This window comes from Leptidea sinapis, chromosome 6 (genome assembly GCF_905404315.1).
Source record: "Leptidea sinapis chromosome 6, ilLepSina1.1, whole genome shotgun sequence".
NCBI classification, from domain to species: domain Eukaryota; kingdom Metazoa; phylum Arthropoda; class Insecta; order Lepidoptera; family Pieridae; genus Leptidea; species Leptidea sinapis.
Genome location: NC_066270.1, coordinates 11,309,414 through 11,326,360, shown reverse-complemented (window position 1 = coordinate 11,326,360; position 16,947 = coordinate 11,309,414). Strand labels below are relative to the sequence as shown.

Below are 16,947 nucleotides of genomic sequence, written 5' to 3'. Positions count from 1 at the left end.
ACATATCTGTCGAAGACATTCATAATATTAACCTATAATATGATTTCACACCTTGATATAACTGATTCATAACTTTCCTCTCAATCATTCGGAAGCAGCTAATTTGAAAACAACAAACCCTCTTTATAGCGATTTCGTTATATGACAACATTAAATAGGAGCTATTCTTGTTGGTTCAATACGTGGCCATCTTTTTGTTTGTCATCAACTCTTCTTTTTCGTAAGAAACAATGTAATTACGCTACGCGAAAAAATTAATTACGAACACTTGAAGAATTCCTATAGAACATTATTTAGGAAGTTATGAAAATGCCGCTGACAGGAATAAGTGAACATAGGCAACAAAACAGGGATTGATTAATGATTTATTGATTCATTCGGTGTATCAGCTACCGCCATAATGAAAGCAAACACGAGTACTGAACACATCACATACATTCGACTTAAAAAAACGATCAGATTGATACCTACTTATACTTATAAATACTACAAATGAAACCATCTGTAGAGTAAAAAAATAAGAGGAAAAATACTTTCCAGAGTTTAATACAAATATTACTAGTATCGCATTACTGCGACAAGTATGGAAATATAACTACAATGAAAATCTCTAAAATAGCTACTGTAATGCCCGATATTAAGATTAATTTTAAAATGTACTCATCACCGCGGTGGACTAATAACGCATTGGTAATTTACCTCACGCACACAATCTTCTACTCATATAACCAGCGGTAGGTTTAATCGTTAATATTACTTAAAAAACTTGTTGCATAAGCTGTTAATTATTATAACGCAGTTAAAAATTAAATGTAATTCATTATTGAATATTACTGCTTACTTATATTATGTCAAAATATGTTAATTTTACAGTAAATCAACTACTAGCCCCGTATGTTTCTTGCATAGGTGTAACGTGTGGAAAATTAAAGAATGAAATTTGAATTGGTGATACATGATATAGTGATCACTTACGGTACGCAGACGTGGTCGCTAACCGTGGGCCTTATGAGAAAGCTCATGGTCGCTCAGAGGGCAATGGAGAGGGCTATGCTCGGAGTTTCCCTACGAGATCGAATCAGAAATGAGGAGATCCGTAGGGGAACCAAAGTTACCGACGTAGTCCAAATAATTGCGAAATTGAAATGGCTGTGGGCAGGGCAGATAGTTCGACGGACAGATGGCCGTTGGGGCAGTAAAGTCCTCGAATGGCGACCACGTACCGAAAGACGCAGTGTTGGTAGGCCCCCCACAAGATCGACCGATGATCTGTTCAAGATCGCTGGAATACGTTGGTCCTTCGTGGAAATCCGTGGGGGAGGCCTTTGTCAAGTAGTGGACGTCTTCCGGTTGGTGATGATGAAACATATTATGATTGGTGTTAGCTGTACGTTCAAAATATGCGTGATTTAACCGCGTGGGTAATCTCTATCACATCATGCCTGGTAAAGAGAGAAAACAAGTGCGCGACTTACCCTGATGAAAGCTTCCTATATCAAATCATATTTGCCAGTTACAAAGGAAGGTAAACGATAGGAAATTAAACGCCGCTTACTTGTGGGAATATTTAAAAACTATTTCATCTTAAGACTGGACGCTAAGGTATAAAAACGCATTGATCCAAATACCTGTAACTATTGTAAGGTTTTTAAATAAACCCATGAAATCTATTGAATATTTTATGCCCTCTTGTTTTATTTTGTTATTTTAGGGGGGTTAAATTAAATACAATATTACCTGCGTTTCCCGGCCGTTGGGGCGAGATAAAATTGGATTACTTTTATAATGGCTCTTGTACAAACAACGGTGGAGCGAACGCTAGTTCAAATATAAAAGGATATATTAAGTAATAATATTTAGATTTTACATTTATGTAATATTTTAGGGTGGTAAAATTAAATAGAATACTACCTACGTGTCGCGGCCGTTCGAGCGAGAAAAATGGATTATTGGCCCTTGTACAAGAAACGATTAAAAAATAAAAACCCATGATAAGTCCATGCTGACAATGGAACGGGCCAGTAAGTCCAAATATAAAAAAGGGCATATTAAATTATATTTATATTTACGGTTTATGCTTTTGTAAAACCAGTATATTTCCATACACATCGCAGTCGCAATATAAAATAAAAAAAAAGAAAACTAAAAACAAATAGATTGTTCTAATTGGTACTCGGGCTGTCTGTACCACTACCACTATTCTCTGTATTCGCTAGAGCAGATTTGGTATTTTTATTATTTTTCCTAGCAGTTTTACTGAGCGTGGCGACTTCTTTCAGTAAATTTTGTATCTTTGTATTCATTAGATTAAATTTGTTCTCGTTGAGTCGTTCCTTGTTCTTCATTTCTGTACGGAGGTCTGTCGTATCGTTGTGGTGCTGGGCCTTCAGTTCTGTGATCTGGAATATAATAATAACAAATTATCACTCTACGTTTTATACAGGATGAAAAAATAGGCTGGTTACAAAGAGAGATCCTCTTACTAAATACTATGGAATAAGTGACGGGACTGCCTAAGTAAAAATTGTAATTTAGTTTACTATGAAACGTGCAGTCATAAGTATTAAATAGCAGTAATTACAGTATAATCCGGCAAAGTTTAAAAGCGAACAGTTGCTTGAAATTAAAATTTCAACTGTCTCCTTTTTGACAAGATCATAGCCGTCATCTGTCAATCTGTCACGGTTCATACAATCGAGTTAATCGTTTTTTTCTTAGAGAGTTTCGCCAGGCTGACTGATTAAACATTAACAATTAAAACTTATTCACGAATTAATTATCACTGTGGTAACCCTGTCCTAAAGTTCGCTCACCGCAGCAGGTTGTCTGAATTGTTATTTTTATGGAAGAGAGAACCCGGTGTTAAGTGATCACCGCCGCCCACATTTTCATGCAACACCAGAGGAATCACAGGACCGTTGCCGGCCCTTCATTTACAATCGTTCCAAAACTTTTTATGTAAAATAACCACCGAACAAGGAAGCTCATTCCAAAGCTTGCCCCCTCTTATATAAAGAAATGGTAATATTTTTTTATGATGCTCTTAAATACTTCCTGTACAATTCATATATTTTATTCGTTAACTTTCTGAGTAATATTTAAAAAAAAAGCCTATTCCTATTGAAATTCTTTAAAATCTTACATCACAATGATATTATATAGAACGAAGCAGTTATGTTAATATCGTCCTGATTGGGACGCAGCATTTTGACAGCAACAGTAATAGATAATAAGGAAGTAACATACCCTAATCACGTTATCCTTTTTTATATCATTTCATTTCATTTTATACAAATCAAATTTGTAACCAAAATTTATGAACGCTGCGGAACTCACACCCGCGAGACCTCTCGGGTTCCGTCGGGGCGCGCTTACCACTGAGCCAACCGTTCGAGTGACACATGGTTCGTAAATGTTAGTATGTCTTGTATAACTCTCAGGTTGTGGAACCCGAGAGATCGCGGGTTCGGGACCCGCATCGTTCATAAATTTTGTTACAAATTTAATTTGTACAATTAATCCCAGAAGTAAGAGATATCACTTAAAAAATAACAAATTAATTACATTTATATTTATTTTTTAATTAATAGAACTTATAACGTTGCATAAAATTTAGCTCACCAATTTGTCCTTGGAAAGTAGTTCCATATCTTTCTGTTGTACTTTTTTCTGTAGACTGGCAATGGTTTCCCTGAGCTGCGTCATGGCCACCACGTGGTCCGAACTGTTGGGGTCCAACTCCGCTGCTCAAGCCAATGTATATTACATTATATTCATTTATTCTACTGTATCAAAACAGCTACAAACAATGTACATACATTTTTTATTTTAAATTAACACGTTCTCTTACACTCTAGAGTGGTGATACTGTGAACCTTTTATGTACAATAGAAGAATAATCGAACCTGGTTTCTTGGACATTATGAGCGGATGGTTAAGAATTGCCGTCGAATGAAATCATGTACGAATTAAAGAACGAACGAAAGAATTGAGGGTCAAAAAACCGTGCCTTGGCAATATTTATATTTTTACCATTTCGCATTGAAAAAGGTATTTGTTTTTTTTTTACGACACCAAGGGTTAAGTCTCATTTTCAGTTATTTCCCAGTAATTTCACTAATTACGGCGCCCTTCACAGACCGAAACACAATAATGCTTACACATTATTGCTTCACGGCAGAAAAATGCGCCGTTGTGGTACCCATAATCTAGCCGGCATCCTGTGCAAAGGAGCTTGGTTGTTAAATATGTAAAACGAAAACAATATACAATAGGTGAGACACTAACGACATTCGAGGAGGCGAGTAGTACGTGAAATTTGGCGATCATAAAATATCGAGAAAAAATAACATTAAAAATAATTATTAATTCACAACTCAGTAAATTTAATCCTTAGTTAATGGTAATCGCAGGGACGCGCGGAAACGCTAATCGCGGAAGTAGGAAGCGGGAGGTGAACGCGGACCTGTCGGCGCTTGCGCACTACTAACGAACGAATGACGCATTTACAGGCGAAGAGCGGTGGTGTTAGTGTAATATGTATGTGGAAAATTTGTTTAATAATTAAGTACCTAATTTTATTTCACAATTAGAACAAGAATCGAGTCCAATGAAGTGTCTCACCATTCATACTTAATCAGTAAATAATGGTTACCTTACTAGACATCGCAAATAAATAATAATCAACAAACAGAAAATAACTTAAGATCATATTATTCACATAAAAAAAAACAATCAACCAAAAAATGAAAAGCAATATTACCTGGGTACAAACCTTGCAGCGGATTCAGTTTTGATTTCTTCTCGTGCGGCATATCATTAAGTGAATCATTTGCGTTCTTCTTCATAGCATCTGATTTGCGTTTGTCTTTATGACTGCCTTTAGACCTGTAATGCAGAGATTTAGATTGTATTAAGAAAAGTATTTGATAGACAATCTCAATAATTATCACAATAACTGGAATACTCATGTTCTTACATCATTTATTTATTTATTAAAACACATTTAAACATACCAGCTGCCCCGACAGACGTTGTGCTGTGTAGATAATAAAAAAAATGCTATTTCATAGGAATTTGCCAATAATATTTCAAAATATCAAGAATTATTTCGAAAAAAAGCTCCCTGTTGTTATAATGAAATGTCTCACAGCGGAACTGTCAAACTGTGCGTCATCAAATTCTCTCATAGAAAATATATCCATACAAACAAATATTGAAAATAAAAATAATAAGGGATTCAAAAATCGAAATAAAAACTATCCTATCTCTCAAGTTGGACCAAACTGCACTCCATGAAGTAATCCCCATTAAAATCCTTTCATTAGTTTAGGAGTCCATCGCGGACAAACAACGTGTCACGTAATTTATATATATTAAGATAAATAAAATTGGAGTGTCTGTTTGTAATATTGAAATAACCGTTTTTTACTACATGTAAATGACTATATATACGGTACATATACCAAAATAACATTTTTTGTAAACTGTCTGTTTGTTCTGGCTAATCTCTGAAATGGCTGGACCTATTTCGACAGGACTTTTATTGGCAGGTAGCTTATGTAATAAGGAGTAACTTAGGCTACGTTTATTTTAGAAAAAGTCTTTTATTTTAGAAAAATAAAGTAATGTTGCAATTTCCAAGAAACGGTTTAACTCTAAAGATAATTTATATGGCAAAACAATGACTGCCGGGTCAGCGAGTTGTTAATTAGAACGGCCTTTAACCAATTACACTTATTAACACAGAAAATAATATTGTTTACAACTAAAAATAATATAACCATTAAAGAAAATCCAATTAACAATAAAATTTAAACAATGTCAAAAGTAATAAAAATAGTAAATATATGTACAAAGATCATCTCAACCATTGTCAATTGTTGTCTTAAAATATTAACATATTGATTAGTTGTCATTTTTAATTTAATCATACCTTCACATTGTCTTATTGAAAGCATATTGTGTGTCAGTAAACTAATTTACTAATATTTGTCTTTTAAATGATTCTCTTTCCATGAATTATATCAATATCAGCTACATTGCCTTTGTATGTTATGGTAGCAACCCTATCATATTACATGGATAAGTTTCACACATGTTAATGATAGAAGATTTATTTGTAGTTAAGATTCACGATAGTTAAGCTAAGCACTTCGGAAGGCAGTCTCCGACCGCTGAGACATCACTACACAACAGGAGGTCTATTACCAAAATCAAAAGCCGAAGTTTCGGATCCAAACGAAAGAACGACGAACTTCGAATTAGATCCAAACCAAAATACTTCGGACGGATTTCGTATCGGAACCATAGAATTATCCATATAAAGCGAAGTTGTAGTTACGAGCATAATAATGTCAAGTGCATTTGGGGATAAGGTAAACGAAAGACAAAATGTCTAATCGCGAAATTCGTATCGATGTTCGGATCCGAAACACTTTCGTAATAGGAAAATGTACGATCCGTCAACCGAAACTTCGTATTTTGATTTTGGTAATAGGGCTCCAATCACAGCACACGATAGTATCACATCACAAAGGCATTTCGCGCCATATAGTTATTAAAATAATGCGGAAACGAAACTAAACTTGAATTGAAAACTTGCTTGATTTTATTGAAACAACAACTCGTGTAGTTCTAGGCATATAAGCTATATACTCAATATGTATAAAAATAAATTGCTGTTCGTTAGTCTCGCTAAAACTCGAGAACGGCTGGACCGATTTGGCTAATTTTGGTCTCGAATTATTTGTGGAAGTCCAGAGAAGGTTTAAAAGGTGAATAAATAGGAAAATGCTGCTTAATTAAATAAAAACAACAAATTTGTTTTTCCTTTGATGTGTCCATACATAATTTCTATGAGAGAATTTATTGACGCACGATTAGACAGTTCTGCTGTGAAACAATTTCATTGACAGCAGGGTGCATATTTTACGAAGTAATTTTTGATGTTATGATATATTATTGACAAATTCATAAAAAAAACATTATTTTATTTATTATATACAGAACAACGTCTGTCGGGTCAGCTAGTACTCAATAATTATTTCAAGGGATTTGATGGACTGAGTGATATTCCAAAAACCTCTGTGTGACTACTATAGACAAATAATTCCACCTTTGGTATGAGGTATTCCATTTGACCGCGTGCAACGCAGAGCAGCTCGAATTGTCGGGGACCCAGTGCTCTGTGAACGGCTGGATCACTTGGCGTTGCGTAGAGACGTCGCTTCATTGTGTGTCTTCTACCGCATTTATCACGGGGAGTGTTCCGAAGAGCTGTTTAACCTGATTCCTGCCGCCGAATTCCACCTTCACACGACACGCCACAAGTTAGGATATCATCCTCACCATCTGGATGTGTGGCGGTCCTCCACAGTGCGGTTTTCAAGGAGCTTTCTTCCACGTACTACAAAGCTGTGGAATGAGCTTCCTTGTGCGGTGTTTCAGGGACGGCCTCCTTAAAGGCCGGCAACGCTCCTGTGATTCCTCTGGTGTTGCAAGAGATTGTGGGCGGCGGTGATCACTTAACAACAGGTGACCCGTACGCTCGTTTGTCCTCCTATTCCATAAAAAAAAAAGGTAGCGAGCACCAGACTATTACATAAAATAAAAATTAATTAATGTCAAATATTGACTCAAGAAAATAGGCCCACTAAGTGTTGTTGGCAAGTTCCTCACAGATAAGCTAATGTTAACATAATAAACAAACTAACTTGTGTCCTCTGTGCTTGTGTTTATCAACAGATGAAATATGTTGATTAGTCCGTGCCAGTGCTCTCTTTAGCGACTGTGTACACAACCAGCATAGCAACTTTCCATCCACCTGAAAAAATGTAAAAAAATGAGAATGAATGTAAAAATTATTTACACTTGCTTCAATATAAGGGTTCTTTGGCCACAATCCCTTTTAAGACCCAATACAAATTAAATACGGGAGTAGAACCCGCGACCTTATTCAACAGAAAAAATGTATCAGAATTTTAGAAAATATTCAGCAGATGGATTCATGTAGACCATATTTTATTAAACACAATATTTTAACTCTTACTTCAATTTACATCCTAGAAGCATGTAAATTTGTTAAAAAATATTCGGACTTATACTCAGCACTACCAAATAAAAAGCGAAATAATAGAAATTTAAACAAATTAAAAATTCCCCAAACAAGTATGTCATTAGTGTCATCGAGCCCTTACCACATGGCAATAAAAATTTATAATCACATCCCAAACGAAATTAAAAATAAAGAGAAGCCTTCTCTATTCAAAAGACATCTTAAAATTTTTTTAGTTTCATAATGCTTCTACGATTTACCCGAATTTTTTTATTACAAGTGTGAGAATTAATTACAATATAGTATAAGAATGTATAAAATGTATAAGACTTATTTATTTTATGTATAACGTTGCTGTGCCCTTGCAGGGCGTCACATATTGTCTACCCATTAATGTACCAACCATCCTACTGTAAAATGTGACTTGCAATAAAATATTTTTATTTGATTTGATTTGATTTGACCTCATGGGTTCCGTTTGAGTATACTTTCCAACTGAGACAAATGTCGACTAACTCATCATTCATAAATTTAATTGCTTCAATTAATCCCAGAAGTTAATACTAAGACAGACACCGGCGGAAAGACATAGAAGAAGCCTTTGCCAAGCGGCACACTGAGTTAAGAGACATACTCCAACTCAGAATAAAATTGGACAATAGACAGACAGATAGATAGAATCTCAGAAGTGAGGGTTATCATATATTAAAATCCAAATTCAAAATATATTTATTTACTCTCACAATAAAAACTTACAGCTGATTTATAGGGTACCTAGGTAACACTGAAAATGTTTAGAAAAAATTCTCGCGTTAGTTTAATTTTCACGTGTAACAAGAGTTTTAGATTTGCCGCCAATTCACAAAAACAAACGACAAATGAATGCAATATACTACATTTGGTTACCAAAGAGTTCTAAAATTGAAATTCAACATCATATGTTTGACACCGGTAGCCCACCATTACACACTGTTTAATTTTTATGAATATATATTTTTTTTTACCTTTTTACTATCATCATGTCGGTCAAAGGCACACCTTTGTTTGCATTGTTCACATGTGACTGCTGGACCATACTTGCGCTCTGAGTTTGTGCATCGTTGGCATTTGTTTCCTGTAATGTATATGTGTATATAAAAGTCAGCTAAATAATAGAAGATGAAGAATAATTTATTGGAGTACCATATTAGTTACATAGTTGTTACAAAATATCTGTTACAAAGTATACATTGGTACAAAGTAAGTAACTTTAATTTTACAAGTATTCTGGCCTCACACTAGGATTCCCTGTGTCGTGAGGTCCAGTCTCTTCCCCTATAAATAAAAGAAATTTGTGTGTGTGTGTGTGTGTGTGTGTGTGTGTGTGTATGGAAGTATGTGTGTGTATGGATGTGTGGGTATATAAGTCGCGCATTGTTCATAATTCTTGTTTTCAAATGTAATTAATCCCAGAAGTGAGAGTTATCAGTTAACACAATTAAAAAATACAAATCTAGAAGTGAAAAGCTCTACCACAATTGAAGCAGGTAATTTTCGATAAAAACGAATACTGAAAGGGGCTTTCGTCCAAATTATTTTTACCTTAGCTTTTAACGTATTCAGCGTTCAATAATATTTTATATACTTATTTTATATACTATAGCCAAAGTCAAAAAAATCTTTATTCACTGTAAAACTTTATAAGTTATTCAATGCAAGTCAGGATGAAGTACAAAAGTTACAATAGCATTCCAATGAGCATAACAATATTCATTAACAAAATTTAGAACATTAATTCCAACTATCTTTATCATTCAAATAACCTTTCACATTATAATAGGCCTTAGATGTTAATTTATTTTTTACGATACATTTAAATGTTTTTTTTAAATTACTGAAAGTATATATTTATATGTATAGAAATTATATATTTTCTAGTTTATTCGTATGACCAACTTTTCCTTATTGATAAACAAATAAAATGTTTCTTTACACACAAGAGTAATGAACTTACATAAAATTATACACAAAAAAGATAGTTATTATAGGGACAGTTTTACCAATATAGAACTGTCTCACTCCCCGTGTAGGTCTCGAAATCGTAAGTACGTACGCCAGCCTCTACAGAGTAAGCCAGCCAGTAGGGACTCAAGACTATACTAGACTTCCATACTTTTGATTGAACCTAAGTTTGATTGTACTAATGTGTTGTTGTTTATGTTTTGTGAATGCTGTATACTATATATATACTAGTATATATACTAGTCAAAACAAAATAAGGGCCACCACAGTATTCTGATAAATTCTTGAGGTTTAAAGGTTGATTAATGATTCGATTGCATAAATTAATTGATTTTTATTGTAGACAGCATAAAATAATTATGCAAACAATTAAAGAAAGAAATTTTCTCAAAAAATAAGCATTTTTGCGGAAATAATTAGTGAGGAAAAAAAAACATAAAATGTGCGTTGATTTGTGACTTTCCTCAATGTCTAGTGAGCCCTCCTCGTTTTCTACTGCACTCTTGAAGCCTAGAAGGTACACTCTCCACCAGGTGTACCACTGTTTCTTTAGGAATTTGTTCCCAGCTTCATTTCAGAACGTTTATTAGCTGTCTTTCATTGTGCAAGGGTTGGTTTGTGCTTCGAACACTATTGAGATCCTGACTGTTTGCAGGCCAGGGCAACACCTGTAAACCAGCCTCCTCTAGGGCTTCTCTATTGGCCCTAGCTGCATGAGTGCGAGCATTAACAGCATCAGATGCACCGATTCTCTGTGCATATGAGACCAAATGGGGTCTAAAGACCTCCTCGATGTAACGTTGAGCTGTTATTGTGCCTTCGTTTAAAATTACCAGTTCGGTTCTGCCTGATATAGAGATTTCTCCACATACCATAACATTGGGGCCCCCAAATCTGTCACTTTCATGGATACAAGCATCCGAAATCTCTTACCTTCACGACTCCAGACTCTGATGTGATGGTCATCATTAAAATGTTTAACTTTGCACTCATCCGTTTTCGGATACTGTCCTCCAATCATTCATATCCCATGCTAGATGCTGCCTTGTGAACGATCATCGGTTTGCATGATGAGCACTGATTAATGGTATCCGCACTACGCGTCTCCTGGAGATCTGCTGGTCCTCATGCAAATGATTTCTAATGGTTTGATCACTAACACGTGTACCGATCGCCTGCCGAAAACGGTTTTGTAAGGAGCGGCTGTGCCAAATCCCCGTCTCCTGGTTAGACTCTTGTTAGTCTCTTGAAAACGACTCCAAGCATTCTGGATCGCTCGCCAGGGAAAATCCAGCTGCAAAGCCACAGAACGCTGCTCATGGCCTTCTTGAGGCAATGTGACAGCCCTACAGTTGGCAAGTCCATAAAAACTTACAGTGTTCTTGACAGCATCATCAATTCGTCTTAAATTTTTTTTAAATTATCAAAAACTACCAACTTTAAACAATTATGCAGGTGGAATACACAAAAACATTTCTGTAAACAAATAAGGTAACAACCACGATAAATAATCAGCTACTTGAGAATGCATAAAAAATAAATTATCGCTAACGAGGTCAAAAAAATCAAGTGGCCCTTATTTTATTTTGACTAGTATATAATAGTATAAACTATAATAGATGCTACACTACGAACAATGGTTATAAGCAATTTGTTTTTTTTTTTTTTTATAAGTGATAACCCTCACTTCTGGGATTAATAATAAAAGTTAATTTGAAAACAAAATTTTAGAATGAAGTGGGACTCGAACCCGCGACCTCTCGCGTTCCTTGCAAACACTCTTGCACTGAGCCAACGGTTGTAACGAGCGAAGTAAAGTTCATAAAGCTTGATGTTTTTGTTCAACTCTCAGGTGTAAAAGAGAGCATTGAACGCGTAGGTCGCGGGTTGGAGTACCACATCATTCTCAAATTTTGTTTTCAATTTAATTTGTGCAATAGTTATAAGTTATTAATAATTATTTAATGTTTAGTGTAAGATCAATAGTGTATCACAATAATAAATAAATGTTCAATGAATACTAAATAAATTGTTTCTGCAGTACAAAATCTTATCACAAACAAATATTTAGACCAATTATTCCTAATGGCTGTAGTTATAAAAATATAATTATTTAAACATAACCAAAGTGTATATAGATAAGTTGTTAAGACATACCAATGAATGCAGCAATTATGTTGCAATATTCACATGCCGTTGGCTTTCCGTATGCTTTGACATTCGCTTCACATTTCTTACAAATAGATGAGGTATTTGATTTGCTATAATGAGAAAAAAAGAGAATTTGAACCTATTTACAAAAAAAATTTTGTTTATAAAAGTGTGTACCCAGATGGCTTAGATTTACCCCCTTATACATAATGGTCCGCTAACTTAAAACAGACGCTAAGGAGTGTTTTTTCTCATTCTGACTTAGATCAATAGAAGAAGACAGAGTGAGAATTAGCAATGCTTTAAGTTAGTAGACTATTATGAATAAGTGGGTTTATATATAAATCTTGGGGTCAAAACACTTAAATAATACTCCCACCCACACACCACTCTCATATATGTATACCCGGAGGCTACTCACCTGAATAGTACAGGCTGGCTACTGAGCTGAACTGCATATTGGCAATGTCAAAGTCATCCCAAAATGATATTTGCCATTTTGGCTGTTTTTTTTTTTATTTATTTATACTATTAATCATTTACAGAAAGAATCTTAAAAGCTAACATAGTCCCGCAAATCTGTTTGGACAGTTTGTCTGCAGGATCAAGTCTCTTGTAATACATTAATGCTTATTAGAACATTGATTTTATACAAGTGTAATTAATAAATATTGATAAAAAAAATATAATAAAAAATCTAATTTTAATTTTAAGGCAGTGTTGACAATAAATATTTCTTAAGTTTAGTTTTAAATTTTCTTTTACTGGTTTCTAGTCGGATGTCCTCAGGCAAGCTGTTTAATAGATAAGGTAGGCGTTTTTTCAAAGTTCTATCTCCGTAGTAGTTATTGATTCTAGGAACCTCGAACTTACCAGCGGACATCAACCGAGTATTGTGGTTGTGCATAATTGGGTTATGTTCTTGATCGCCATGTTTGTTAATGGCTAATAAGTTCTTATGTTTTAAGCTTACTGGCAATACTTTACATATTTTAAATAATTTTCTATAATCATTTTAGTTAGTTGCCTAAGTGTCCATGGATCTAATTTACAACATATACATACACACAGTCATGATAAATATCACAAAATGGACAAAGTAAAGTGTTTTTCACAATTTACATGAATAATCAAAGACATATCCAAACAACATGGCGGCCATTTGAATCATATGACATTTTTAGTACCCAGGATACTAGATGCGGCAATTTTTTTTTATGGAATAGGAGGACAAACGAGCGTACGGGTCACCTGTTGTTAAGTGATCACCGCCGCCCACAATGTCTTGCAACACCAGAGGAATCACAGGAGCGTTGCCGGCCTTTAAGGAAGGTGTACCCGCTTTTTTTGAAGGTACCCATGTCGTATCGTCCCTGAAACACCGCACAAGGAAGTTCATTCCACAGCTTTGTAGTAAGTGGAAGAAAGCTCCTTGAAAACCGCACTGTGGAGGACCGCCACACATCCAGATGGTGAGGATGATATCCTAACTTGTGGCGTGTCGTGCGAAGGTGGAATTCGGCGGCAGGAATCAGGTTAAACAGCTCTTCGGAACACTCCCCGTGATAAATGCGGTAGAAGACACACAATGAAGCGACGTCTCTATGCAACACCAAGAGATCCAGCCGTTCACAGAGCACTGGGTCCCCGACAATTCGAGCTGCTCTGTGTTGCACGCGGTCAAATGGATCAAGCTGATACTGGGGTGCGCCAGACCAGAGATGACAGCAATACTCCATGTGTGGCCGGACCTGCTCTTTGTAGAGCGCTAGTATGTGGGCCGGCTTGAAGTATTGCCGTGCTCTATTAATGATTGAATTGGCACCAAAACATAGCAGTCATTTTGTGCTATTCAGGTCAGTGCCAGAGGCAGATTAATCACTGAGTACACCATAGGTGTGCATCTCATCTCATCTCAATAAGTACATAATATGAGCACAATGAGATCCCCAAAAATTTTAATACAAAATTTCATAACAATAGGATCAGTGTTTTTTGCTATACAACAATATGAAAATCAACCTCTGCTCATACCAAATTCATGATTCTGATTTCTTTATACAAATAATACTTATAATTTTTTTCTTTTTGCTTATTTGAGGGGGCAATCAGCAAAAATTAAGGGATTTTTAGTTTCTGTTTGTATGTAGGTATGACCTACATGGATAAAGTGATTTTGATTTGATATATAGGCTTACAACAGTGATGTTACAGTAGAAGGTAGTGTAGGGCTAAAGATCTTTCATTGACCACTTTGTATTACTGACAGATTAAAACTGTAAAATCCCAGGTTTCTATGAAAAACAAAATTAAGTTTCATTTTACCAACATTGTTTTAGTAAATAAATAAGTTTTGGCACTCACCTCGTTTGCTGAAATTCTGAGCGGCAATAAGTGCATTTCACGACTGGGAACGATCCACGACACTCCTGAAATGTAATTTTTAAACAAATCGCGTCAGCATTGACGTCAGTGTAACAGTACCTACTTACAAGATACGTTTTACAAAAAAAATTGTATTAAAGTTTAGAATTTGTTTAAATCACCTTGCAGAGTTGTTCACCAGGAGACAATTCTTCGAATGGGTGTCTTGAAAAACAACGGGAGCAAGCGAAAAGGGCAGTGGCTGTAGTAGAACTCATTTTATACGAAATAGAAAGTTTACAAGAATTTATTTTTCACTTAATATTCAATTTCCCTTAATATGTATAGTCTAATATATTACAAACTTAAGATCAGCTGATTAATACTTAAATTGATAAAATAATAAAATATTGCAAAAATAGATTGTTATAGGTATTAGGTATGAAAAATTGAATTACTTTGAAATTTCTGACGACTGACGCATAGCTTTGAAAGTTTGTTTTTTTTTTCATGGCCATGCATGCTAGACCTTCAGTATGTTTGATGGCTTTGATGTTTGAAATTTGGACTTATAGCACTTTAACCTTTCCGCATCAGCGCGCTCCGGATCTCGCTGTACACTGTAGATCGGCAAGCTTCCGGCATTTTCCCCGTGTGTATTATTTTACGTGTAGTTATAAAATGCTTATAACTAGGGTGATTTGAGTGACTGTCACTGAAAGCTATTGAAACAAGCTATAAGACCGTAGTAGCCGTAGCTGAAGAATATAAAAATCGGGGACCTAGAGTTAAGTATTGGTCTCCGCTGCGCTCCAACTAGATATTGCAGGCGTAGTCGCAAAGTGCGGCAACTAATACTACGCCCAAGTGTGCGTACTCGAGCCAGTCTTGAACAATGTGTGACGTTGGCGTGCAGTTCAGTTAAACTTTGCTAATAAAAACTAAAATGCCGGGTTGCATAGTAAGACTTTGTAATAATAATACTACAAGAAATAAGAAAGACACTGGGATCACATATCATCAGTAAGTATTTTGTATATTATCAATTTCAATGTAAAATGACACGAAGTGTATTCTACAAAATTTGAAAGATGCCATTGAGTGTCAAGATGCCACCCACACAAGTATCTAATAGTTGCCGTAATAAAAAAGCTATTGTTCTTAGGTAGTGCGGTACCTACTTGTAGCGCAGCGGAGACCAATCCTTAATCTAAGATCCAGGAGTTGCCTTTCACGTAAGTAATAAGTTATTCTTTTCAACTAATTTTACTAGGTGACTATTTTCAGTAAATTTATAGTAATCAAAAATCAAAATAATTCTTTATTTTGATTTTAGTAACATAAAGTAGTGACAACAATCATGTTTTTATTTATATAAAATTTATATATTTTGGATAATTCAAACTATATGTTTATAAATTTACAAAGATATAGTGTAAATCATCCAAAATATAATGATAAGTGTCAAGTAAGAAGGAGAAAAAAAAACAGTGTTTCCGAGGTGACAATTTCCGAGCGGCAATAAGTGCATTTCACGACTGGGAACGATCCACGACACTCCTGAAATATAATTTTAAAAAAATCGCGTCAGCATTGACGTCAGTGTATCAGTACCTACTTACAAGATACGTTTTACAAAAAATAATTGTATCAAAGTTTAGAATTTGTTTAAATCACCTTGCAGAGTTGTTCACCAGGAGACAATTCTTCGAATGGGTGTCTTGAAAAACAACGGGAGCAAGCGAAAAGAGCAGTGGCTGTGGTAGAACTCATTTTATACGAAATAGAAAGTTTACAAGAATTAATTTATAGTAATCAAAAATCAAAATAAAGATGCCACATTTTTTTGTGAGTGTCATATAAGTATTTGCTATATATTTACCCGTCAATGATGACTTTTTCATGGTAGTTGGATTTGTAAAGTAGTAGGTTGGAGAAAAACCAGACGAACAACTAAATACTATTTGTATAGCCAAAAAACGTTTGCCGGTAATCTATCAAATGTTAGAAGTTTTTAAAAGTTTGACCTGTTCAAGCCTTAAAAGTCTAAATAGGAAGGTATGATGGATGCAGCCCCACAGGTGACTCTTAAGTCTTAATCCTCCAGCCATTAAGCAAATACATTTGCCTCTGTCTGCAGCATATATTTGACAGCAATTTTTTGGGCCTATTTGAAGCGCGACTAGTGAGCGTCCAGAGAACTTTTTTTGACGTATAATTCAAATGCCTGCGATAGAACTCTGTGTATAGTACTCTGAAGTATTATTGCATTTTGAATTAATTTCGGTCGTTTTCCGTGTTAAGAATCAACGTAATAAAGTACACATGTTTTTTTTGTTATTAGTTTTCCTATAGATGTTTGTTTTTCTGTTATC

At 35.1% G+C, this 16,947-nt stretch overlaps 1 protein-coding gene and 1 long non-coding RNA gene across 4 annotated transcripts in view; both read right to left on the bottom strand.

Annotated features, from left to right (window-relative positions):
• The window catches only part of LOC126965172 (uncharacterized), a 73,350-nt gene that overhangs the window by 2,229 nt on the left and 54,174 nt on the right, over positions 1-16,947 (bottom strand). The gene's annotated exons all lie outside the window — the stretch shown is intronic.
• LOC126965070 (protein FAM76A) lies at positions 877-16,374 on the bottom strand. 3 transcript variants are annotated; one of them, XM_050808521.1, is made up of 8 exons: positions 16,250-16,374; positions 14,573-14,637; positions 12,215-12,318; positions 9,061-9,170; positions 7,716-7,825; positions 4,763-4,887; positions 3,622-3,743; positions 877-2,399 (listed from the first exon to the last, which is right to left on the bottom strand). In XM_050808521.1, exons 1-8 carry the CDS (start codon positions 16,343-16,345, stop codon positions 2,163-2,165), a joined length of 969 nt encoding a protein of 322 aa, XP_050664478.1. In that variant the 5' UTR covers positions 16,346-16,374; the 3' UTR covers positions 877-2,162. The 3 variants fall into 3 exon arrangements, with proteins under 3 accessions (XP_050664478.1, XP_050664479.1, XP_050664477.1); XM_050808522.1 differs by lacking the exon at positions 16,250-16,374 and adding an exon at positions 14,755-14,969 and having other exon boundaries at positions 4,775-4,887; XM_050808520.1 differs by lacking the exon at positions 16,250-16,374 and adding an exon at positions 14,755-14,959.

Coding starts and splice junctions, on each gene's coding strand:
- LOC126965070 (XM_050808521.1), bottom strand. CDS start 16,345: ATGAGTTCTACCACAGCCACTGCTCTTTTCGCTTGCTCCCGTTGTTTT. Junction 14,638..16,249: donor CTGGTGAACAACTCTGCAAG/GTGATTTAAACA, acceptor ATTACATTTCAG/GAGTGTCGTGGATCGTTCCC. Junction 3,744..4,762: donor GCTGCAAGGTTTGTACCCAG/GTAATATTGCTT, acceptor TGGCTTGAGCAG/CGGAGTTGGACCCCAACAGT.